Below are 25,674 nucleotides of genomic sequence, written 5' to 3' on the forward strand. Positions count from 1 at the left end.
TACCCATGTAACTATCTAAATGCTTTTTAAAAGACACAATTTGACCCGCCTCTACTACTACCGCTGGCAGCACATTCCAGACACTCACTACCCTCTGAGTGAAGAAATTGCCCCTCTGGGCCCTTCTGAGTCTCTCCCCGCTCGCCTTAAACCTATGTCCTCTAGTTTTAGACTCCCCTACCTTTGGAAAAAGATGTTGACTATCTACCTTATCTATGCCCCTCATTATTTTATAGACCTCTATAAGATCACCCCTAAGCCTCCTACGCTCCAGGGAAAAAGTCCCAGTCTATCCAGCCTCTCCTTATAACTCAAACCATCAAGTCCCGGTAACATCCTAGTAAATCTTTCCTGCACTCTTTCTAGTTTAATAATATCCTTTCTATAATAGGGTGACCAGAACTGCACACAGTATTCCAAGTGTGGCCGTACCAATGTCTTGTACAACTTCAACAAGACGCCCCAACTCATGTATTCAATGTTCTGACCAATGAAACCAAGCATGCCGAATGCCTTCTTCACCACCCTGTCCACCTGCGACTCCACCTTCAAGGAGCTATGAACCTGTACTCCTAGATCTCTTTGTTCTATAACTCTCCCCAACGCCATACCATTAACTGAGTAGGTCCTGGCCTGATTCGATCTGCCAAAATGCATCACCTCACATTTATCTAAATTAAACTCCATCTGCCATTCGTCGGCCCACTGGCCTAATTGATCAAGATCCCGTTGCAATCCTAGATAACCTTCTTCACTATCCACTGTGCCAACAATCTTGGTGTAATCTGCAAACTTACTAACCATGCCTCCTAAATTCTCATCCAAATCATTAATATAAATCACAAATAACAGTGGACCCAGCACCGATCCCTGAGGCACACCACTGGTCACAGGCCTCCAGTTTGAAAAACAACCCTCTACAACCACCCTCTGTCTTCTGTCGCCCAGCCAATTTTGAATCCAATTGGCAACCTCACCCTGGATCCGGTGAGCTTTAACCTTCTGCAACAACCTACCATGCGGTACCTTGTCAAAGGCTTTCCTAAAGTCCAACGTCTACTGCACTGTCCTCATCTACCTTCTTGGTCACCCCCCTCAAAAAACTCAATCAAATTTGTGAGACATGATTTTCCACGCACAAAGCCATGCTGACTGCCCCGAACCAGTCCTTGCCTCTCTAAATGCTTGTAGATCCTGTCTCTCAGAATATCTTCTCGCAACTTACCTACTACAGACGTTAGGCTCACCGGTCTGTAGTTCCCAGGCTTTTCCCTGCTGCCCTTCTTAAACAAGGGCACAACATTCGCTACTCTCCAATCTTCAGGCACCTCACCTGTGGCTGCCGATGATTCAAATATCTCTGTTAGGGGACCTAGAAGATTCAGGGATGTATTTACTCCTAAGAATAAAGATAGATGGGTGACGGTGAGAGGGGCCGGGAGGAAGCAGTCAGTACAGGGATCCCCTGTGGTCGTTCCCCTTCGTAACAAGTATAGCGCTTTGGATACTGTTGGGGATGATGACTTACCAGGGGTAAGCCATGGGCAACAGGTCTCTGGAACAGAATCTGTCCCTGTTGCTCAGAAGGGAAGGGGGGAGAGGAGTAGAGCATTAGTCATTGGAGACTCCATAGTTAGGGGGATAGATAAGAGATTCTGTGGGAACGAGAGAGACTCGCGGTTGGTGTGTTGCCTCCCAGGTGCCAGGGTGCGTGATGTCTCGGGTCGTGTTTTCGGGATCCTTAAGGGGGAGGAGGAGCAGCCCCAAGTCGTGGTACCAACATAGGGAGGAAAAGGGATGGGGATGTAAGGCAGCAATTCAGGGAGCTAGGGTGGAAACTTAGATCCAGGACAAACAGAGTTATTATCTCTGGGTTGTCACCCGTGCCACGTGATAGCGAGATGAGGAATACGGGGAGAGAGGAGTTGAACACGTGGCTACAGGGATGGTGCAGGAGGGAGGGTTTCAGATTTCTGGATAATTGGGGCACATTCTGGGGTCGGTGGGACCTCTACAAACAGGATGGTCTACACCTGGACCAGAGGGGTACCAATATCCTGGGGGGGGGGGGGAATTTGATAATGCTCTTCGGGAGGGTTTAAACTAGTTCAGCAGGGGCTTGGGAACCTGAATTGTAGCTCCAGTATACAGGAAGTTTAGAGTCGTGAGGTCATGAGTAAGGTTTCAAAGTTGCAGGAGTGTACCGGCAGGCAGGAAGGTGGTTTGAAGTGTGTCTTCTTCAATGCCAGGAGCATCTGGAATAAGGTGGGTGAACTTGCGACATGGGTTGGTACCTGGGACTTCGATGTTGTGGCCATTTCGGAGACATGGATAGAGCAGGGACAGGAATGGTTGTTGCAGGTGCCGGGGTTTAGATAGTTCAGAAAGCTCAGGGAAGGTGGTAAAAGAGGGGGAGGGGTGGCATTGTTAGTCAAGGACAGTATTATGGTGGCAGAAAGGACGTTTAATGAGGACTCGTCTACTGAAGTAGTATGGGCTGAGGTTAGAAACAGGAAAGGAGAGGTCACCCTGTTAGGGGTTCTCTATAGGCCTCCTAAAAGTTCCAGAGATGTAGAGGAAAGGATTGCAAAGGTGTTAGATTTGGAGGTAGTGTTAGTGACCACAATTCGATTGTGGTCACTAACACTCTGGTGTTAGTGACCACAATTCGATTAAGTCTACTTTAGCGATGGAAACGGATAGGTATATACCGCAGGGCAAGAGTTATATGTGGGGGAAAGGCAATTATGATGCGATGAGGCAAGACTTAGGATGCATCGGATGGAGAGGAAAACTGCAGGGGATGGGCACAATGGAAATGTGGAGCTTGTTCAAGGAACAGCTACTGCGTGTACTTGATAAGTATGTACCTGTCAGGCAGGGAGGAAGTGGTCGAGTAAGGGAAGCGTCGTATACTAAAGCAGCCGAAACACTTGTCAAGAGGAAGAAGGAGGCTTATGTAAAGATGAGACATGAATGGTCAGTTAGGTCGCTCGAGAGTTACAAGTTAGGTAGGAAGGACCTAAAGAGAGAGCTAAGAAGAGCCATGAGAGGTCTTTGGCAGGTAGGATCAAGGATAACACTAAAGCTTTCTATAGATATGTCAGGAATAAACGAATGACTGGGGTAAGAGTAGGGCCAGTCAAGGACAGTGGTGGGAAGTTGTGCTTGGAGTACGAGGAGATAGGAAAGGTGCTAAATGAATATTTTTCGTCAGTATTCACACAGGAAAAAGACAATGTTGTCGAGGAGAATACTGAGATTCAGGCTACTAGACTAGAAGGGTTTGAGGTTCATAATCAGGAGGTGTTAGCAATTCTGGAAAGTGTGAAAATAGATAAGTCCCCTAGGCCGGATGGGATTTATCCTAGGATTCTCTGGGAAGCTAGGTAGGAGATTGCTGAGCCTTTGGCTTTTATCTTTAAGTCATCTTTGTCTACAGAAATAGTGTCAGAAGACTGGAGGAAAGCAAATGTTGCCCCCTTGTTCAAGAAGGGGAGTACAGGCAACCCCGGCAACTATAGACCAGTGAGCTTCACTTCTGTTGTGGGCAAAATCTTGGAAAGGTTTATAAGAGATAGGATTTATAATCATCTGGAAAGGAATAATTTGATTAGAGATAGTCAACGTGGTTTTGTGAAGGGTAGGTCGTGCCTCACAAACCTTATTGAGTTCTTTGAGAAGGTGACCAAACAGGTGGATGAGGGTAAAGCAGTTGATGTGGTGTATATCATAGAATTTACAGTGCAGAAGGAGGCCATTCGGCCCGTCAAGTCTGCAGCGGCTCTTGGAAAGAGCACCCTACCCAAGGTCAACACTTCCGCCCTATCCCCATAACCCAGCAACCCCACCCAACACTAAGGGCAATTTTGGACACTAAGGGCAATTTATCATGGCCAATCCACCAAACCTGCACATCTTTGGACTGTGGGAGGAAACCGGAGCACCCGGAGGAAACCCACGCACACACGGGGAGGATGTGCAGACTCCGCACAGACAGTGACCCAAGCCGGAATCGAACCTGGGACCCTGGAGCTGTGAAGCAATTGTGCTATCCACAATGCTACTGTGCTGCCCACGGTATATGGATTTCAGTGAAGCGTTTGATAAGGTTCCCCATGGTAGGGTGCTGCAGAAAATACGGAGGCATGGGATTTAGGGTGATTTAGCAGTTTGGATCAGAAATTGGCTAGCTGGAAGAAGACAAAGGGTGATGGTTGATGGGAAATGTTCAGACTGGAGTCCAGTTACCACTGCTCTTTGTCATTTTTATAAATGACCTAGAGGGGGGCGTAGAAGGATGGGTGAGTAAATTTGCAGATGACACTAAAGTCGGTGGAGTTGTGGACAGTGCTGAAGAATGTTACAACTTACAGAGGGACATAGATAAGCTGCAGCGCTGCTGAGAGGTGGCAAATGGAGTTTAATGCAAAAAGGTGTGAGGTGATTCATTTTGGAAGGAATAACAGGAAGACAGAGCACTGGGCTAATGGTAAGGTTCTTGGCAGTGTGGATGAGCAGAGAGATCTCGGTGTCCATGTATATAGATCCCTGAAAGTTTCCACCGAGGTTGAGAGGGTTGTTAAGAAGGCGTACGGTGTGTTAGCTTTTATTGGTGGAGGGATTGAGTTTCGGAGCCATGAGGTCATGTTGCAGCTGTACAAAACTCTGGTGTGGCCGCATTTGGAGTATTGCGTGCAATTCTGGTCGCCGCATTATAGGAAGGATGTGGAAGCATGGGAAAGGTGCAGAGGAGATTTACCAGAATGTTGCCTGGTATGGAGGGAAGATCTTATGAGGAAAGGCTGAGGGACTTGAGACTGTTTTCGTTAGGGAGAAGAAGGTTAAATGGTGACTTAATTGAGGCATACAAGATGATCATAGGATTGGGTAGGGTGGACAGTGAGAGCCTTTTTCCTCGCATGGTGGTGTCTAGCACGAGGGTACATAGCTTAAAATTGAGGAGAGATAGATGTAGGACAAAGGTCAGAGGTAGGTTCTTTACTCAGAGAGTAGTAAGGGCGTGGAATGCCCTGCCAGCAACAGTAGTGAACTAGCCAACACTAAGGGTATTCAAATGGTCATTGGATAGACATGGACGATAAGGGAATAGTGTAGATGGGCTTTAGAGTGGTTTCACAGGGCGGCGCAACATCGAGGGCCGAAGGGCCTGTACTGCGCTGTAATGTTCTATGTTCTATGTGTGCCCGTGGGTTTCCTCCGGGTGCTCCGGTTTCCTCCCACAGTCAAAAGATGTGCAGGTTAGGTGGATTGGCCATGATAAATTGCCCTTAGTGTCCAAAATTGCCCTTAGTGTTGGGTGGGGTTACTGGGTTATGGGGATAGGGTGGAGGTGTTGACCTTGGTAGGGTGCTCTTTCCAAGAGCCGTGTGGACTCAATGGGCCGAATGGCCTCCTTCTGCACTGTCAATTCAATGATAATCTATGATTAATCTAGGACAAAGGTTCGGCACAACATCATGGGCCGAAGGGCCTGATCTGTGCTGTATTTCTCTATGTTCTATGTTCTATCCTAGGAAAAAGTCTTTGACTATCCACTCTGTATGTGCCTCTCATAATTTTGTAGACCTCTATCAGATCGCCCCCTCAACCTCTTTCTTTCCAGTGAGAACAAACAAAGTTTATTCAACTTCTCCTCATAGCTAATGCCCTCCATTCCAGGCAACATCCTGGTAAATCTCTTCTACACCCTCTCTAAAGCCTCCACATCCTTCTGGTAGTGTGGCGACCAGAATTGAACACTATACTCCAAGTGTGGCCTAACTAAGGTTCTGTGCAGCTGCAACATGACTTGCCAATTCTTATACTCAATGACCCGGCCAATGAAGGCAAGCATTCCGCCTGCCTTCTTGACTGCCCTCTCCACCTGTTTTGCCCTTTTCAGTGACCTGTGACCTGTACACCAAGATCTCTCTGGCTGTAAATACTCTTGACGGTTCTACCATTCACTGTATATTCTCTACCTCTATTAGACTTTCCAAAATGCATTACCTCACATTTGTCCAGATTAAACTCCATCTGCCATCTCGCTGCATAAGTCTCCAAACTATCTAAGTCCTGCTGTATCCTCTGACAGTCCTCATCACTGTCCACAATTCCACCATGAAATTTGGAATTTACAGTGCAGGAGGAGGCCATTCGGCCCATCGAGTCTGCACTGGCTCTTGGAAAGAGCACCCTACCCAATTCAACACCTCCACCCTATCCCCATAACCCAGTAACCCCACCCTACACTAAGGGTAATTTATCACAGCCAATCCACCTAACCTGCATGTCTTTGGACTGCGGGAGGAAACCGGAGCACCCGGAGGAAACCCACGCACACACGGGGAGGACGTGCAGACTCCGCACAGACAGTTACCCAAGCCGGAATCGAACCTGGTACCCGGGAACTGTGAAGCAATTGTGCTATCCACAATGCTACCGTGCTGCCCCGAACCTGCTCCCAACCTTTGTGTCGCCCGCAAACCTGCAATCCTATATATCACAGAGACTTTGACACGAAAGCCAGCCCGGATAAAAATAATTTTATGTTTACTCATGGAAGTGGGACCAGCAGCAGGATAAGGCATGTAATTAAATAACCAAATGGAACCAGAATTACGCTTTTTTAAAAAAATTAGTTAGTCACAAGGGATGAATTGCATGCTTTACAGCCTAGCGTGGGACATTTGCAATAAAGTGGATGAACTAATCGCGCAGATAGATATAAATGGGTACAATATAATTGGGAGACATGGTTGCAGGGTGACCAGGGATGGGAACTGAATGTCCCAGGGTTTTCAGTATTTAGGAAGGACAGGCATAAAGAAAAGGTGGTGGCGTGACACTGATGGTTAAAGAGGAAATTAACACAATAGTGAGAAAGGATATTAGCTCTGACAATGTGGAGTCTGTATGGGTCGAGTTGAGAAATACCAAGGGACCAAAAACATTAGTGGGTGTCATATATAAACTCCCAAACTGCAGTGGTGATGTTGGGAATGGAATTAAACACGAAATTAGAGATGCATGTAATGAGGGAATATCGGTGATCATGGGTGATTTTAATCTTCACAGAGATTGGGCAAATCAAATTAGCCACAATGCCGTAGAGGAGGAATTCCTGGAGTGTAGATGGGATTGTTTTCTTGACCAATATGTGGAGGAAGCGAAAAGAGAGCAGGCCATCTCAGACTGGGTATTGTGTAATGAGAAGGGAATTATTGCCAATCTGGCTGTACGAGACCCCTTGGGGATGAGCGACCATAACATGATAGGCTTTTTATTAAGATGGAGTGAAGTAGTTGACTCGGAGACGATGGTACTGATCTTAATACATGAAACTTTAAAGATATGAGGCGTGAGTTAGCCTTGATAGATTGGGGAGAGTTACGTAAAGGGATAACAGTGGATAGGTAATGGCAAACATTCGAGAAATGCATGACGGAACTTCAGCAACTGCTCATTCCTGTCTGGCACAGAAGTAAAATGGGTAAGAGGGCCAATCCGTGGCTTACAAAGGAAATTAGAAACAGTTTCCGATCCTAGGAAGATGGATACAGATTGGCCAAGAAAAATAATAGGTCTGAGGATTGGGAATAGTTTAGAATTCAGCAAAGAAGGGCGACGGGTTTGATTGAGAAGGGGAAAATACAGTATAAAGTAAACTTGCAGGAAGCATAAAGACTGACACTAAGATTTTCTATAGATATGTGAAGTTAAAGAGAAATGTAGGCCCACTACAGACAGAAACATGGAAATAAGGGACAAAGAAACAGCTGAGAAATTGAATACATACTTTGGTTCTGTCTTCACACAAGGTGACACAAATCAGATACGAGAAATGTTGGAGAATGAAAGGTTTAGTGAGAGAAAAGAACTGAGGGAGATCAATATTAGGAGAGGAAATGGTGCATGGGGAAATTGATGGGATTGAAGGCGGATAAATTCCCAGCACCGGAGAATCTGCATCCCAGAGAGCTTAAGGTGGTGACTCTGGAAATAGTGGATACATTAGTGGTCATCTTCCGGTATTCGATAGACTCTGGAACTGTCCCTGCAGATTGCAGGGTAGCTCACGTCACTCCAATATTCAAAAAGGGAGGTAGAGAGAAAACAGGGAATTATAGACCAGTAATCCTAACATCGGTAGTGGGGAACATTCTTGAATACATTATCAAGGATTATATAGCGGAACATTGAGAAAGCAGTGGCAGGATCAGTCAAAGTCAGCATGGATTTATGAAGGGGAAATCATGTTGGAATTCTTAGAAGAGATAACCAGTACAGTTGTCAAGGGGGAGCCAGTCGATGTGGTATATTTGGACTTTCATAAGGCATGGGATTGGGGGAAATGTATTGAGGTGGATAGAAAACTGGTTGGCAGAGAGGAAACAGAGTAGGAATTAATGGGTCATTTTCAAATTGGCAGGCAGTAACTAGTGGGTACCACAGGGATCGGCGCTGGGACCCCAGAAACTCACAATATATATTAATGATTTGGATGAGGGAACAAAATGTAACATTTCAAAGTCTGCAGGTGATGCCAAGTTGGGTGGGACAGTAACAGTGACGAGAATGCAGGGATCCTACAGCATGAACTGGACAGGTTGGGCGAGTGGGCAAACCAAATGGCAGATGCAGGATAATTTGGATAAGTGTGGTGTTGGTCGCTTTGTAAACAAAAACAGGACGGCAGATTACTCCCGGAACGGTTGTAAATTGGGAGAGGGGAGTGTGCAGCGCGACTTGGGTGTCCTTGTCTGAAGATAGAACGTTGCTGGAGTAATCGATTTTGTTGTCAAATTGTAACATTCAAATCTGCTTTGGAATCAATATCACGAATTCGATAAGAGGAGGTTTATGAACAGACATCGATTCGATAATCAGCACAATTACTGACCTTTGCAAAGAACAAGGTAAGTCCCAACCAGGAGCACTAAAATGAATAGAAAATAATTAGCTGAATTCATATCAATAATGGCGATGACATGACAGTGGTTCACAAGATATATCAACAATTCATTCATGCGCTGTGGGCATCGCTGGCTGGGCCAGCATCAATTACTCAACCTGAATGGCCCTTGAGCTAAGTCGCATTTTTGGGTCAGGTAAATTGATCTGGGTCTGGAGTCACATGTAAGTCAGACCACGTAAGGAATGCCAGTTTTCACCCTGACAGGACATTATTGAACTGGATGGCTTTTTGCGATAATCGAGTTCAGACAATTAGACTTTTAATTCCAAATGTTGATTCAATTGAATTCCAGTCTCTTTATCTACTATGTCGGGATTGAAATCCAAATCCCCAAGTCATTACGTTGGGTCTCTGGATAGTTCCAGCGACAATTCTACTATGACAGGATGGCTGCAAATATTAAATTTACATCCCATGCAACGTAAAACTGATCTAAATATGCTCAATATAAAACAGGCAGATTATCTCAAAAATTAAGAAATTCGCCTTCTGACAATCGAGGTAAATTATCACAATCAACAGAGAAATGGTGAAGAAAACAGCAATTATCTGTTCTATGTCAGAATATCTAATTTAAGGGCGGCACAGTGGCGCAGTGGTTAGCACGGCTGCCTCATGATGCCGATGACCCGGGTTTGATCTCGACCCCTGGTAACTGTCTGTGTGGAGTTTGCACATTCTCCCTGTGTGTGTCTCACCCCAACAACCCAAAGATGTGCAGGGTATGTGCATTGGCCACGCTAAATTGCCTATTAATTGGAGAAAAAAAAGAATTGGCTACTTAAAAATTACAAAAAAGAAAGAATATCTAATTTAAACAACTGCAGGGAATTAAATTTTGAGGACTCACGCAAGACGACTTCAGATTTATCCAAATCCATTATATCTGCAAATCTCTATTGGAAAGAATATGAAAAATTAAAAACAAGTTCTGTATTTCAATAAAGACACAAAACATGGCTGGTGAGGCATATAGAGGAAATTCTGAATGTGGCAGCGTAACCTGGCGAGACTCTCACAAAGGCATACCGCACCCGCGGCTTTATATACAGAGGCAGAACATATGGACCCAATGGCGTGATGCTAAACGTTAAAACCCCACTGGTTAGGCAACATGAATGAAAAATGAAAATGACTTATTGCCACAAGTAGGCTTCAAATGAAGTTACTTTGAAAAGCTCCGAGTCGCCACATTCCTGCGCCTGCTCGGGGAGGTTGATCCGGGAATTGAACCGTGTTGCTGGCCTGCCTTGGTCTGCTTTCAAAACCAGCGATTTTGCTCTGTGCTAAAGCAGCCACCTGGTTTATTGTTTCCAGTTCTTATCACCAGACGTTCGGAAGGAGTCCAATGTACTGCAGAAGGCGAAGAGGTGGTTTCGAGAACTGGAACCTAGAATTGATGTTTTCAGTTACATGTGAAAGTTTATGGAATCTGCTGTTGTTCTCTGAAAGTTGGGAAGACGGAAGGGGCGAAGTTATAGATGAAGCCGGAAACCGCGTAGAATAAATACCAGTTAACAATTTGCACTGGGTTTTAATAACGATGGGGCAGAAAGGCAAGATTTATTTTTAGCAAATGGACAAGGAAGTATACGAATATTAAAAATAAAGTATCACCCCAGATTGCTTGTACTACTGATGGAAAGTAAAACTAAATTAGCTTTGAATAAATAAAGAGATATGCATTGAAAAGAATAATCGAGGGACACACTGATATTCACGTTGCCGAATTGGATACATTTTTAAAGGAAGGTACTGGTGCGAGGACCTCCGTCAGTCCTGTCAGATTTTGTGAACTTGTAGTTTGCAGCCACCATTATTATGAAACTGTCCATAAATGCAAATGCGTTGTGTTGGATTTTGAAATTCGATTAATGTGGGATATACAATGGCGGAAATTGGGGGAGGCAGTGGCGGAGTTGCTATCGGTGCAGATGATAATCCAGTGATCCAGGATACTGCTCTGTATCCCAGGACGCCGGTTTCCATCCTGCCACAGGTGATGAAATTTCAATTCAATAAAATCTGGAATTGAAGGGATTACTTAGAACCTTAAAGCCATTAGGGATTGTAAGAGACATCAGGTTCACTAACTGGAAGGAAATCTGCTTCCTGGCCGAAAGGCGACCCAGGCGGCAGCATTGTGGTTCACGCTGAACTGCCACTCAGTTCAAGGGCGATTAGAGATAAACAACAAATTATAGATTTGCCACGGATGCCTTGAAAACATCAATTCGACATACAAATTAACTTGTCATGTGGCATAGAATCTGGGCAGATCGCCACTGTTTTAAACAGGCACATGTCTATTCCCTTGCATCTCAGCACAAGAACAGAATGAACTCCAGGCGGAAAAAGGCAATCTGTCCCGACCCGTTCAAATGAGGACAGATAATCGTGGGTTAAAGACAAAGTAGAAATCCTTCTTTATATTGAAATTTTTCTTCTCTCATCTGGTCAGTTCATGTTACAGAAGAACAACGGAGCTGAATAATCAATTATTTAAATGGATAAACATTGCAGAAAGCTGTAGCACAGAGGAATTTAGAGGTCCTCCTGTACACATCACGAAAAGAAAGCATGCCCATTCAGCAGCTAATAGGGAAGGTAAATGGAGCGTCGACCTTAATTTCAAAGGAACATAATATAAACATTGCTGGAACTACAGAGGACTCTTGTCAGACCATACCAAGAATTATGTGAACAGTTTCAGTCTTCTTATATATGGAAAAATATATTGACATTGGAAGCAATCAATGAAGGTTCAGTAGATTGGGCCAGGGTATGGAGGGATTTTCTGATGACCAGAAGGTGGATAGGTTGGGTCCGTGCTCATTGGAATTCAGAAGAAAAAGGTCACCTTATTGGGACAGATAAGATTCACAACTGGCTTGTCAGTATAGTTTCTGAGAGTGTCTTTCCCCTTGTTGGAGAGTCAAGGACCTGAGGCGATAATCTCAGAATCAGTGGTCGCCCATTAAAGAGCCTGAATTTATTCTCTCAGAGGGTAGTGTGGCTGTGGAATTCTTTCCTACAAAGGGTTTTTGAGGCTGGGTTGCTACGTATGGCCAAGGCAGAAATCAACAGAAAGGGAATCAAGACTTATGGGGATAAGGTGGGAAAGTGGAGGTAAGGCTTATCAGATACGATCTAATTGAATGACGGAGCAGACTCGATGGGCCGAATTGCCTACTTTTGTTCCAGGTCCTATGGAGGCTGACGCTACGTCCAAGCATGAATGTTGATGCATGCACTTGTCTTTTATTCCAATGAAGGGGCAATTTAGCGTGGCCAACCCACAGACCCTGCACATCTTTTGAGTTGTGAGGGTGAGACCCATGCAGATAGGGGGAGAATGTGCAAACTCCACACAGTGACCCAGGGCCGGAATCGAACCTGGGTCCTCAGCGCCGTGAGGCAGCAGTGCGCCACCGTGCCGCCCTCACTTATAAAATGTATTATGGGATGAGGGTGTCACAGGCTTGGCCAGCGTTTATTGTCCATCCCGAATTTCCTGTTGCTAAGTACTTGCTGCGTCATTTCAGTGAGCATTTAACAGGCAAACACATTATTGTGGATCTGGAGTCTGTTGGCGAGGGCAGATTTCCTGCCGTAAAGGACATTAGTTAACCAGATGGATGTTTACCACAATCGATTCGTGGTTCTATTTCGGCTTTCAATTCAGGTTTTTATTGAATCCAAATTTCCTCCTCTTTCTTCCCGAAGTTGGTGCACAAGGACCGAAATATTCCCTCTCTAAAATGGGAATTAAGAATAGTCATTGATGTGAACGCAAAGAACACAAGAATACAACACAGAGGAGTGACAGTCGGCCGAGTGAAACTCTGTGGCTGTCCCGACAGTCAGCACGTTGATGCCTGAATGAACAAAAGGCAGCAGGTTCCTGTCTCAAAATCCTAGCCGACGTGGGGTTCTTTGTAAAGCTCCAGGAATAAAGAACATAATGACTTTGGCGGGAACAGAATGCTTTATTACTCACGGTTAAAGAGACATCTGAATAAAAATATTGCTTACCCACAATTCACAATCTCATGGCGGCGTAAAGCGTTTTTCAGACAATGAGGAAATATATTTTAATACCATCGTTTTTGTCATACAGGAAACCCTCAGCAAATTTCTGCACTGCCAGTCTCGACAAATAACAAGCTGATTATTGCAAACATGAGCGATGGAGGGAAATATACTGACCAGAACCTAAGAGATTTCCCTTGCTGTTTCTCACAATGGTAGCATTGGATTGTCCTCAGTCAGCTGGGAGGTTAGACTTCATATAACATTTATCACAATAAAAATGCATTAAAATAACACAAATTATGTAGCCAATACGCTTAAAGTGTTAGACTGTATTTATGTTACATTAACAATAGAAATTCGATTGATTATTAAAGTAGCAACAAACAAATCAAATATTTGCGACAGATCAGTCAGGCAAAAAGAACCCTGTGGCGGTTTTAGGTGATAGGAAATGCACCGTTTACTCACTGCTTATTGTCTGGCTTCAAGTCTTGCTTGCACGGAATGCCGGCTGCCTTGGTTAAGCTGCATCGTTTCACAACAGAACAAACTTGCTATCAAAGCCTCTGAGAACAGGAAGTCAGTATTTAGTTGGGTTGACTGAAATAATCAACTACGTGACAACTGCAACGGACATCAGCAGATCTGCACATTGGACAATCCAGCATTGCAATGCCAGTGGCTTCAGAGCTTCCGGCTGGAAACTGAACGTTAATTCTATAAATTACACTTTCGTATTGTTCGTGTCTTTGAGATATGATGAGTTCTGTGTGGGCGTATTTGTATGTGTGCGTGGATGTTTCCTTGTGTGTATGTGTGTGTTTGTGTGTTTCTGTGTGTGTGTGTGTGTTTTACTGTATGTGTGTGCTTCTCTGTGTGTGTGTTTATGAGTATGTGTCTGGCTGTTTCTGTGTGTGTGTATGTTTCTGTGTGTGTGTGTTTATGTGTATGTGTCTGTCTGTTTCTGTGTGTGTGTGTGTGTTTCTGTGTGTGGGTGTTTCTGTGTGGGTGTTTCTGTGTGTGTGTTTCTGTATGTGTGTGCTTCTGTGTGTGTGTTTATGTTTATGTGTCTGTCTGTTTCTGTGTGTGTGTGTTTCTGCATGTGTGTGTGCGTTTCTCTGTGTGTGTGTGTGTTTCTGTGTATGTGTGTGTGCGTTTCTGTGTGTGTGTGCTTCTGTGTGTGTGTTTATGTGTATGTGTCTGTCTGTTTCTGTATGTGTGTGTGTTTCTGTATGTGTGTGTGTTTCTGTATGTGTGTGTTTCTGTGTGTGTGTGTATGTGTCTGTCTGTTTCTGTGTGTGCGTGTTTGTGTTTCAGTGTATGTATATAATAATAATCTTTATTATTGTCACAAATAGGTTGACATTAACACTGCAATTAAATTACTGTGAAAATGGCCCAGTCGCCACATTCCGGCGCCTGTTTCGGTACACAGAGGGAGAATTCACAATGTCCAATTCACCTAACAAGCACGAGTTTTGGGACTTGTGGGAGGAAACTGGAGCACCCGGAGGAAACCCACACAGACATGGGGAGAACGTGCAGACTCCGCACAGACAGTAACCCAAGCCAGGAATCGAACCTGGGATCCTGGTACTGGAAGCAATGGTACCGCAGCGCTTGTTGAGTTCAATATTTTTATTTGTACCGTTGCTCGGATAAATGTTTGACAGTCCTTCAAATTCCAATCCTGTCAGTTTCATTGCAGGGACTGAAGACAGACGAAGGGCTCCTGAAATTGCCATGTTTCATATATAGTTCAGATAATAGATCAGGAATGTACTGTTGTATAAGTCTATTCACAGGATACCACAGCACAGGAGGAGGTGCAGGCACTGACACGCCTCCAATTTAATTGTACACCATCTCATTCCTCGCCGAATATTGGAGCTAACCCTCTTTAATTACGTGTCTGATTAACGTTACCATGGAATCCCATTGCACAGCTTTTCCTTTTAACAATCCCATGTGAAATGAAAATCTCCACGTTTCACCACTTACCAATTCATTTTGCCAACACCGGGAGACCATGAGATGTAATTGCATGAGACTCGGTGGCACAGACGTGAATGGGACACATACAGTCAGGTGCAACTGGACGGCAATAGAAACTTGTTGGAGAAGGAATTTGCGGTCAAACTGTTTTGTAACAGAGCCGAGGGAGGAAGCCAGAATTCAGGGACCCAAACATGGAGTTCTGGAATAGATATCCAGAATTGGGAGGTCACGTACAATTAAGGCCTTTGGAGAGGAAATGAAATGAAGTGAAAATCGCTTATTGTCACAAGTAGGCTTCAAATGAAGTTACTGTGAAAAGCCCCTCGTCGCCACATTCTGGTGCCTGTTCGGGGAGGCTGGTACGGGAATTGAACCCACGCTGCTTGTCTGACTTGGTCTGCTTTAAAATCCAGCTATTTAGCTCTGTGCTAAACCAGACCCAGTACAGTTTGCTCTGAGCAGTTAGTTTTCAATCATGCCGAGGATTTCTTAAAGAGGTTTGATTTGAAGCGATGGTTGACTGAGTGCAGGCGGCCTGACTATTGCAGCTGTGATCTTCCTCTCAGACCACAGAAGCACGAGGTCAGAGACAGTGCTCACATTGAGGCCTGGTTTACATAGAATCCGTAAATAGAAACTGTAGGTAGTGATAGAATGTTAGTCAGAGACGGTGCTCAAATTGAGGACTGGTTTACATAGAGTCCGTAAATAGAAACTGTCTGCAGGGACAGAATGTTAGTTAGTCAGAGGCACAGTACTGCACTCACAAGCGACACAAATAGAAATGATGTTTTTTTTGTCACCGATGAAATGCCTTTCTTTAAATATTGAAAGAATTCACCGTATGGTGGAAACTTTTAAGAATTATGGGTCTCTGGTGAAAGGCCGGAACAGTCGAATTAATTTAATACCTGAAAGAACTCAGCCAGCAGTGATGGGTCAAATGGACTTATACACATATACAAAATAGGAACAGGGGAAGACCATTCGGCCCTTCGAGTCTGCTCCGCCATCCATTATGATTATGGCAGATCATCCGACTCAATAGCCTGTTCACGCTTTGACCCTTAAATTCCTTTCGCCCCAAGAGCAGTACTTAACTGCTTCTTGCAAAACAATGTTTTGGCCTCAACTAATTCCTGCGGTAGCAAATTCCAAAGGTTCACCACTCTCTGAGTGAAGCAATTTCTCCTCTTCTCTGTTCTAAATGGTCTACCTCTCATCCTCAGACTGTGACCCCCTCCCTGTTCAGGACACCCCACTTTTGGGAACTTCCTTCTTGCAGCTACCTTGCCGAGTCCTGCTCGATGGTTTCAGGTGTTGTATGAAATCTTCCCTCATTCTTCTGTAATCCGGCGAATATAATGCTAACAGACTAAGTCGTTCCTAAGATGTGTGTCCCACCTTCCCAGGAGTCTAATGTTGTGTATGATTGTTTCGTGTTCGTCTGCTAAGATTTGATAGAGAAACATCTCATAATATATGAAGAAATAATTTACTGGTCAACTCAATGACTCTGCATGCACTGGGTATTGAAAGCAAATCGGTTTTCAGGATTTGTTTTGTATTGTATGTTCCTTTAATTAAATTTCATTCTGTCCACTTCTCCATACGTCTCTTCTGACAACAGGAAATGTATCTCCAATGATGGACATCCCACACGGAGTTCATGTTTTAAAAGTGTTGTTTGAACTGTTGCCATTCAGTCGTGGTACAGAAATAAATATACAAAAATCCAGCATCGTACATGCTATTTACGACTGAGACTTCGGCTGGACATATTGCAGAGACATAGACCCACGTTCGACCAGTCACGTGGTAACCCAGCACCATAAGTTTGCACACTATGACAATCTCGGTTTTCGGCTTGGGGTATTGTCATATCCAGAAATGCTCTCTACCTTATCTGCACCTTTAGAACTGTTACACTTGGCAAAGTATTGCCATAGAAACCGAGATGTTAAGCAGGTTGATCAAGAAGGAATTACTTCCACGTACAACATTACAAAGAAACAAATGCCGATGGCACGGTTACACGTTGGCTGTCTAAGTTGCAGATATCTAGCTGTATATATATATGTGATTCTCTTACGCTTTGCAGACTACACACTCGTAGTCAGGGTGCCTGGCAGAAAGAACAAAACCAGCATGAAACTTAAATTTGTTAAAAGCAAGAAAATAAAGGCACGTTTCAGAGGAACTACTGGGGGTGCATCCCTGCTATGTTTCAATGTGCTTTGGCGGAGATGCATTATCTTGAAGCAACTTGATCATTTACGACTGTACATTATGCTTAGATGTGCGATTGGATCTGTATTGATTTCCTTTACATATCTCTGGAGTATCTGTTGCAGGCGGTCCCTCTGTAAACAATGGTGAGATCCTCAGTTTGAGAGACACAGGTGTTGATGCTGGAACTGAATTGGGAGTGTGCCCCATTCCCATTGGGGGCACCAGTCCCGGAGCTCCTCAGGACATGCGAATGGGCCAGCACGTGAAACTATTGCAATTCCAACTGACGCCGGCGTCGTATTCATTGGGGCCAGAATTGGCGCTGGGAACATGTGAAGCTGGAGATGAATATCAGCACTCCGCTCCCCACAATCTCACATTCCAGCCAGGAAGATGATGGCACTGAGGAGACTGGTAATGAGGAGAGCGCATGCGGAGCTGGAGAACTGGCCCATTGTTGATAGCCCTGGTGCCCGTTTTGTGTGGCCTCCTGTGAGAGCCCGAGACCTATGCCCTGCCCATCCTGGCCATCGTTTGATTCCTTCCCGCCAGATGATGCCTGGCGTTCCTCCTCTCCCTCTCCAGCATGTCCTCCAGTTGCAGCTCTGTGCAGGACACAGCAGGCCAGAGCGATGTGCGAGATCCTCCGAGGGCTTTTTTGGACGGCCACGCCAGAGCAGTCCAGCCATTGGAAGCGCATCTTCAGGACACCCATACACCCAATGACGCAACTAATTGTGGCTTAGAACCAGCAGAGCCCCAAAAGTGTGCATCGCCGTGAGGTATGGTCGGGCATTTTGGACAGGTTGTGATGTGTGTGGCATGTAATATGTGCGATGTTTTGGATCCACAAGACATCCGGGACAGTCATGTCTGCAAGAAGTGCCAGAGGATAGCAGTCTTTGAACAATATGTGGCTGAGTTGGATCTTCATTGCGCACCATAGAAGAAGGAGAGAGGTTTCTGGAACAGTCGTACCACAGAGTAGTCACTCCACATCGTGATAAGCAAGCAAGGAGGAGTGTAGGGATTGCAGGAGAGTGGGCGACCATTCATCGAAAGGGAACGAGATTGAAGGTCCAGGAATCCCAGAACCCGTAGTAGCTGTTTAACAGGTATGACATTTTAGATGCCTAGAGGGACAGTTTTATGGTCGTGCAGGACCAGTTTCGGGTCTTAGAGAATAGGTTGAAACGTAGAACCTCCAGGGTGGTAACCTCAGAAATACTACCTGTGCGACGACCTTCACCATTTAGACAAAGGCAGATCAGGGAGGTAAACGTGTGGATTGAGGGATGGTGTCGAATGGAGGGGCTTAGATTTTTGGGTCATTAGGATCAGTTTTGGGAAAGGAGAAAGCTGTTTAGAAGAGATGGGCCTCACCTGAGCCGTAATGGAACCAATCTCCTAGCGGAGAGAGTAAATAGTGCAATGGGGGTGGATTTAAACATTGTAAACCGGGGGTTTGGGGGGGGGGGGGTTGACTAGTACGCCTAGTTTTAGACGTACTGGTGAGGTCAAAAGAGAAAAGATGGGGAATAGGGAAAAGGAAGTGAAAGAATGATTGATTGTTGACAGTGAACAAAGAATGGTCGCCTCCCAAAGGGCAAGAAAGAGATCAGGCTAGGGTGAAATTGTATGTATTGTATATACATGGAGTATAGTGAACACAATTGGTGGACTGGAAGCAGAAATTGCTCTCGGGGAATATGACATCGTAGCATTGACAGAAACGTGGCTCAGACCAGAACAGGACTGGATACTTAACATCCCGGGTTATCAAGTTGATAGTAGGAACAGGGTGGATAAAAAGGGAGGTGGTGGAGCAGGCCTGATCAAAGATAGTATCAGAGCACTTGAAGGAGATGCAGTTCCCGAATTGGAATCTATATGGTTGGATGTGAGAAACAGGAAGGGAGCAGTGACCTTGTTTGGTATTTGGTATCGACCTCCAAATAGTAGGGAGGGGGAGAAGAGAGCATTTGTAGGCACATTATGGAATCTGCAGGCCAAGTCGGGTTGTGATATTTCGGAATTTCAATTATCCTCAGGTAGAAACGGGTAGAGTGGTGGGCAGATAGGGGAAGAAATTCCTGCAGCCTGTGCAGGAGAACTTTCTGGAACAGTACATTTTCAGTCCTACCAGGGAACAAACTGTGCTGGACCTGGTCCTTGGGAACGAGGCAGGGCGGGTGGAGAAGTGGCGGAGCCGTTGGAAAGTAGCGATCATAACATAATACGATACAATATTAAGTTGGGAAAGGGGGAAAAAATCAGTCATGGATTAAGTTCGCAGACTGGAAAAGGACACAATTTAGGGATCTAAAAGTTATATGGGAGCTGGTTAACTGGAAATGCATTTTGGACAAAACAGTGGATGACCAATGGGAAACTTTAAAAAGGGAGGTGAATCGGGTACAAGATAGGTCTATAGCCATGAGAAATCTATACAGAGCATTCAAATCTAAACTACCATGGATGATTCAGGACATTGATGATCAAATAAGGAAGAAAAAAGAGGCATATGATGCATACAGGAATAATAATGGCAATAGAAATCAGGAGAGAATCTCAAATGCAGGAGAGAGGCTAAGGCTGGAATAAGGAAGGCTAAGAGGAAGCAGAGGAAAGGATTGCAGGCTGTGCTAAAACATATAGAAAAAATGTTCTGCAAGCATTTAATGGGAGGATTAATGAAGGACAGAGTGGGGCGCATAAGGGATAAGTAGGGTAAACTGCTCATTGAAGCAGAGGGTATGGCAATGGTACTAAATGAGCACATTGCTTCTGGCTTTACCAAATTAGAAGGCGGTGAGAATGGCCCAGTTGAAAATGTGGGTGTTAAGCAATTGAGCTGTATAGTTATGGATAAAGAAAATGTGCTAAAAAGGCTGGCAGCACTGCAGGTAGAGTAGTCGCCAGGCCCGGATGGGATACATCCTAGATTGCTGAGAGAGGGAAAGGAGTATATTGCACAGCCGTTGACAGAAATTTTCCAGGCCTGTTTGAACACAGAATTAGTCCTGGGGGACTGGAGGATTGCAAATGTGATGCCGTTGGTTAAAGAAGGGGCAACGGATAACTCAGGAAACTACAGTTCTGTCAACTTGACATCAATAGTCGAAAAAGTTGTGGAGGCCATAATACGGGATTATATAAATATACACTTAGAGAAAAATAAGTTAATACTAGACAGTCAATAAGCCTTTGTCCAGGGCAGGTCATGTCTGACAAATCTAATGGAGTTCTTTGAGGAGGTGACATCGGCAGTGGATGAAGGTAGTGCTGTGGATGTTGTATATTTGGACTTTCAGAAAGCATTTGATACAATGCCACATGGCAGGGTGGTTAGTAAGTTAAAAACGTTTCGGATTGATGGGTCCTTGGCAGCATGGATTGGAAGTTGGCCATCAGATAGGAAACAGAGTGTACGTATATATGGGCATTTCACAGACTGGAGACGAGTTGAAAGACGAGTTCTCCAGGGTCCAGTGTTGGGATTCTTGCTTTTTCTGATTTAGATACATGATTTAGAAGTGGGCGTTGAGGGTAAGATCTCTAAATTTGCAGATGATGCTAACTGAGCGAGAATAGTGAATTGTGAGGGTGACACTGAGCCACTTCAGAGGGATATTGACAAGTTGGCCACATGGGCAGACACCTGGAAGATGAACTTCAATGCAGCGAAACGTTAGATAATGCATTTTGGTAGAAGAAACACGGGGAGACAATATAGGTTTAATTGTACAACTTTGAAGGCAGTACAGGAACAGAGGGACTTCAAGGTTCAAGTGCATAATTCTCTGAAGGTGGCCAGGCATGTCGAAACAGTTGTTAAGAAGGCTAAAAGCATCCTTGGGTTTATAAATAGAGGCATCGATTATAAAATAAAAGCAAGTGAAGCTTCACCCCTACAAATCATTGGTCAAACCACATTTAATAATAATAATTTTTATTATTCTCGCAAGTAGGCTTATATTAGCACTGCAATCAAGTTACTGTGAAAATCCCCTAGTCGCTACACTCCAGTCGCTGGTCAGGTACACTGAGGGAGAATTCAGAATGTCCAATTCACATAACAAGCACGTCTTTCGGGACTTGTGGGAGGAAACCGGAGCACCCGGAGGAAACCCACGCAGACACAGTGAGAATATATAATTTCCGCATAGACAGTGACCCAAGAGGCAATAGAACCTGGGACCCTGGTGCTGTGAAGCAACAGTGCTAACCACTGTGCGACCGTGCCGTGGAGTATTGTGTAGTAAAGAGCGGATGGAAACAAAAGCCAGTAGGGGGAAAAGTGGAAGGCAGAGAAACAGATTGAACTGTATTTATTTCAATGCAAGAGACCTAACGGGCAAGGCAGATGAACTCGGGGCATGGATAGCTATACGGGACTTGGGGTATTATAGCTATTACTGACACATGGCTAAAGGAGGGGCAGGACTGGCAGCTCAATGTTCCGGGGTACAGATGTTATAGGAAAGATAGACCAGGAGATAGGAGAGGAGGGGGAGTTGTGTTTTTGATTAGGGACAGTATCACGGCAGTGCAGAGAGAGGATATATCCGAGGGTTCGCCCACTGAGTCTATATGGGTATAAATAATGAATAAGAAGGGTGAGATCACTTTGATAGGACGGTACTATAGGCCCCCAAGTAGTCAGCGGGAAATCGAGAAGCAAATATGTATGGAGATTACAGATGGCTGCCGAAAAAAAGGGTGGTACTAGCAGGGGACCTTCAATTCCTCAACATTAACTGGGCCAGTCATAACACCAGGGGTTTGGATGAAGAGAATCTTGTCAAGTGTATTCAGGAAGAATTCCTCATTTACCATGTGGCTGGCCCGTCTAGAGCGGGGGGGCAAAACTTGACTTCACCTTGGGGAATAAGGAAGGGCAAGTGGCAGAAGTGTGAATGAGGGAACACTTTGGGATCAGTGAACATAATTCCATTAGTTTTAAGATAGCTATGGAGAATGATAGTTCTGGCCCAAAAGTTAAAATTCTAAATTGGGTCAAGGCCAATTTCGAGGGTATTAGGCGGAAACTTTCAAAAGTTGATTGGGGGAGCCTGTTTACAGGCAAGGGCAAGTAAGCTGGTAAGTGGGAGACTTTCAAAAAGGTGTTAAATAGGGTTCAGGGCGAGCACATTCCTCTCAGAGTGAGGGGTAAGGCTGGTAGAAGTAGGGAACCCTGGCTGACTCGGGATATTGAGGCCGTGGTCAAAAGGAGGAAAGAGCGATATGACATGCATAGGCAGCTGGGATCAAATGGCTCCCTACAAGAGTATATGGTTTGTCGGAGTAGAGTTCAGAGAGAAATCAGGAGGGGAAAAAGGGGACATGAGATTGTCTTGGCAGACAAGGCAAAGGAAAATCCAAAGAGCTTTTACAGATACACAAAGGGCAAAAAAGTGACTCGGGAGTGGGTGGGGCCTCTTCAGGATAAACAAGGTCATCTATGTGCGGATCCACAAGGGATGGGAGAGTCCGAAATGAATATTCCTCTTCAGTATTTACTGTTGAGAAAGACACGAATGTTAGGGAAATTGGGGAAATAAAAAGTGATGTCTTGAGGAGTGTACGTTATACAGAGAAGGAGGTGATGGCGGTATTAATGCTCTTCAAGATAGATAAATCCTACGGATCTGGTTAAATGTACCCCTATACTTAGTGGGAGGCTAGGGAGGAAATAGCCGGGCCCGTACCTGGGATATTTGAATCATCGGCAGCCACGGGAGAGGTGCCTGAAGATTAGGGGGTAGCAAATGTTGTGCCCTTGTTTAAGAAGGGCTGTCGGGATAAAACTGGGGACTACAGAGAGCCTTACTTCTGAGTGGGTAAGTTGTGAGAGGGTGTTCTGATCCACAGGATCTTCAGGTATTTAGACAGGCAAGGACTAATTAGGGAAAGTCAGCTTGGCTTTGTAAGGGGAAAGTCATGTCTCACGAATTTGATTAAGATTTTTGAAGGCGTAGCCAAGAAGGTAGACGAGGGCAGTGCGGTCGACGTTGTCTACATTGTCTCTAACAAAGCCTTTGACAAGGTACCGCATGGTAGGTTGTTGGAAAGGTTAAATCTCACGGAATTAAGGGTGAGGTAGCCAGATGGATACAACATTGGCTTGGCGACCGAAGCCAAAGGGTGGTTATGAAGGGTTGCTTTTCACACAAGAGGTCGTGACCAGCGGTGTGCCTCAGGGATCGGTGCTGTTATTTGTTGCTTACATAAATGATTTGGATGAGAATGTAGGAGGCATGCTTAATAAGTTTGCAGATGACATTAAGATTGGTGGCATAGTAGACAGTGAAGATGGTTATATAATATTGCAACAGGATATTGACCAATTGGGCCAGAGGGCCGATGAATGGCAGATGGAGTTTAATTTGGATAAATGTGAGGCGATGCATTTTGGTCGATGAAATCAGGGCAGGGCCTACTCAGTTAATGGTATGGCGTTGAGGAGAGTTACAGAACAAAGAGATCTAGGGGTACAGGTTCATAGCTCCTTGAAGGTGGAGTCGCAGGTGGACAGGGTGGTGAAAAAGGCATTCAACGTGTTAGGTTTTATTGGTCATAATATTGAATACAGGAATTGGGACGTCTTGTTTAACTTGTACAAGACATTCGTTTGACCACTGTAGCCATCTGAGTTGGCCATTTCCCGACTTAAAATGGAGAACCGCAAAGGATGAAGGGATATTCAGCCAACACAGGCAAAGACTAGCAAAGACAGAAATCATGTGTATTAGACTCTTCAGAAACCCAGACAGCATCGATACAAGCAGCCATCTGCATAGTAATGGGCGATCCCCGGGAACAATTGAAACATTTTAAGGTAAACAAGGCCAAGCCAGACTCCTCGGCGCCAGCAGGAGCCAACACAAAAGAGGTTAACGGACACTTAAAGACCGCCCAACGATCAGGGAACAGCTCCAGTATTGGAAAAATCGAACCAAGTTATTGGAACGAAGTCCAATCACTTGGAACCAGGTACGGGGTCCGCCCCGAAAGGCGGGAAGCCCCTGGGGAGTATAAAGTTAAGCCCCCAAGTTCAAATCGTCCTTCTTGACAGGGTCACTCAGCAACACGAAGCAACCCCTGAGAGTGAACTGTCCAGCGGCCGCCAAAAAAGTAAGTCTCCAGTCAATGCTCACTACGAGATAGGCGCTCCGAGCTACCAGTCCATACCAGCTTTTGAATCCTGCAGTTTCAGAACCTGAACGAAAGGCCATTTGTTCCTCTGACCTGGTGGGCCAGTCCGAAGCTAAGTATAGGCCTGTTAGTGATAGAAATAGCCTGGAAAGTAGAGTTTATGCATGAGTAGCGATTTACTGTGTATAATAAATGCAGACATACACACAGTTGAGGCACACCAGAACCCCGCATGGGTAAATGAAGGCAGGAAGAGCCCCCACAAAAGCCACAGGAGTATTACAATTGTGGGCAGTTAGGACACTTTGCAAGAGAATGCAATGCCCCACAAAAGCCACAGAGAGCCCAGCAGGCAGGCACTCTAAATAAAACCAGGACAAAGCCAATACATAGCGTTAGCTCCCGTTCAGATCAGACGGACCTGAACGAACAGACTGACGGTGATCGGGCTCCCCCACTTGGGTCTGCGATACCCTTTGGAATAGGTCCGGCCAACCAGTAGTTGCAGCAAAAATACGGGGGCAGCCCATCGAGTTTCTCTGGGACACAGGAGGGTCCCGCCCCACAATCAATTCCTCCACCATATTCCAGAAAGACACGTGGCCCACTACAGCCACCATCACCCTCAGCGGCTTCACAGGCCACTCACAGCAGGGACACATCACAACCCCTGTACCCATTCAAATCAGCAACATCACCACCAAGCACCCCATAGTTTTAGTCGATCTACACCACACAGCAGAACACATTTTAGGCCTAGATTTTATGAATTCCCACAATCTGTCCTTCGATCCAGTCAATCAATGTGTCTGGAAAATGGCAAAATCCGCAAGAGCTCCCGCAACGCTCACAATAGGGGAATACGCAAACAAGATTAGCGCAGTAGGCGAATTTTGGTTTGACCCGACCACAATTAGCACAGGCAAGCAGGTTCGGGCAGTTCTGCAGAAGCACAGGACAGCATTCGCGACCCACAAACATGACTCTGGCCGGATGATTGGTTCCGTTCAAATCACAGGACCTGACCCTAGATCCCAAAAGCAATATGGATTTCCCCAAGAGGCAGAGGGAGAAATCGCAAAAGTTATCGACAGCCTATTAGAGCAGGGCGTACTCAGATCAGGAGCCTCCACTAATAATGCCCCGATTTGGCCAGTGAGGAAGCGCGATGGATCATGGCAACTGACCATCGATTACCAGGAACTCAACAAAATCACCCCCGCAGCAGCCCCCACGGTAGCCACAAGTCCCGAGACCATGCTCAAACAGGG

General features: G+C 45.2%; 1 protein-coding gene across 1 annotated transcript in view; it reads right to left on the reverse strand.

Moving 5' to 3' along the window:
* Positions 1-13,542, reverse strand: part of LOC140395848 (uncharacterized) — a 41,466-nt gene extending 27,924 nt beyond the window's left edge. The window contains exons 1-3 of the mRNA XM_072483939.1: positions 13,484-13,542; positions 9,831-9,876; positions 8,906-8,941 (exon numbers count right to left, since the gene is read on the reverse strand). Coding sequence (XP_072340040.1) covers positions 8,906-8,941; positions 9,831-9,861 — 67 coding nt within the window. The 5' untranslated portion in view covers positions 9,862-9,876; positions 13,484-13,542. The remainder of the gene's footprint in view (positions 1-8,905; positions 8,942-9,830; positions 9,877-13,483) is intronic.
* Between the last annotated feature and the right edge of the window lie 12,132 nt (positions 13,543-25,674).

The sequence above is a fragment of the Scyliorhinus torazame genome, chromosome 19 (assembly GCF_047496885.1).
Source record: "Scyliorhinus torazame isolate Kashiwa2021f chromosome 19, sScyTor2.1, whole genome shotgun sequence".
Taxonomy (NCBI): Eukaryota; Metazoa; Chordata; class Chondrichthyes; order Carcharhiniformes; family Scyliorhinidae; genus Scyliorhinus; species Scyliorhinus torazame.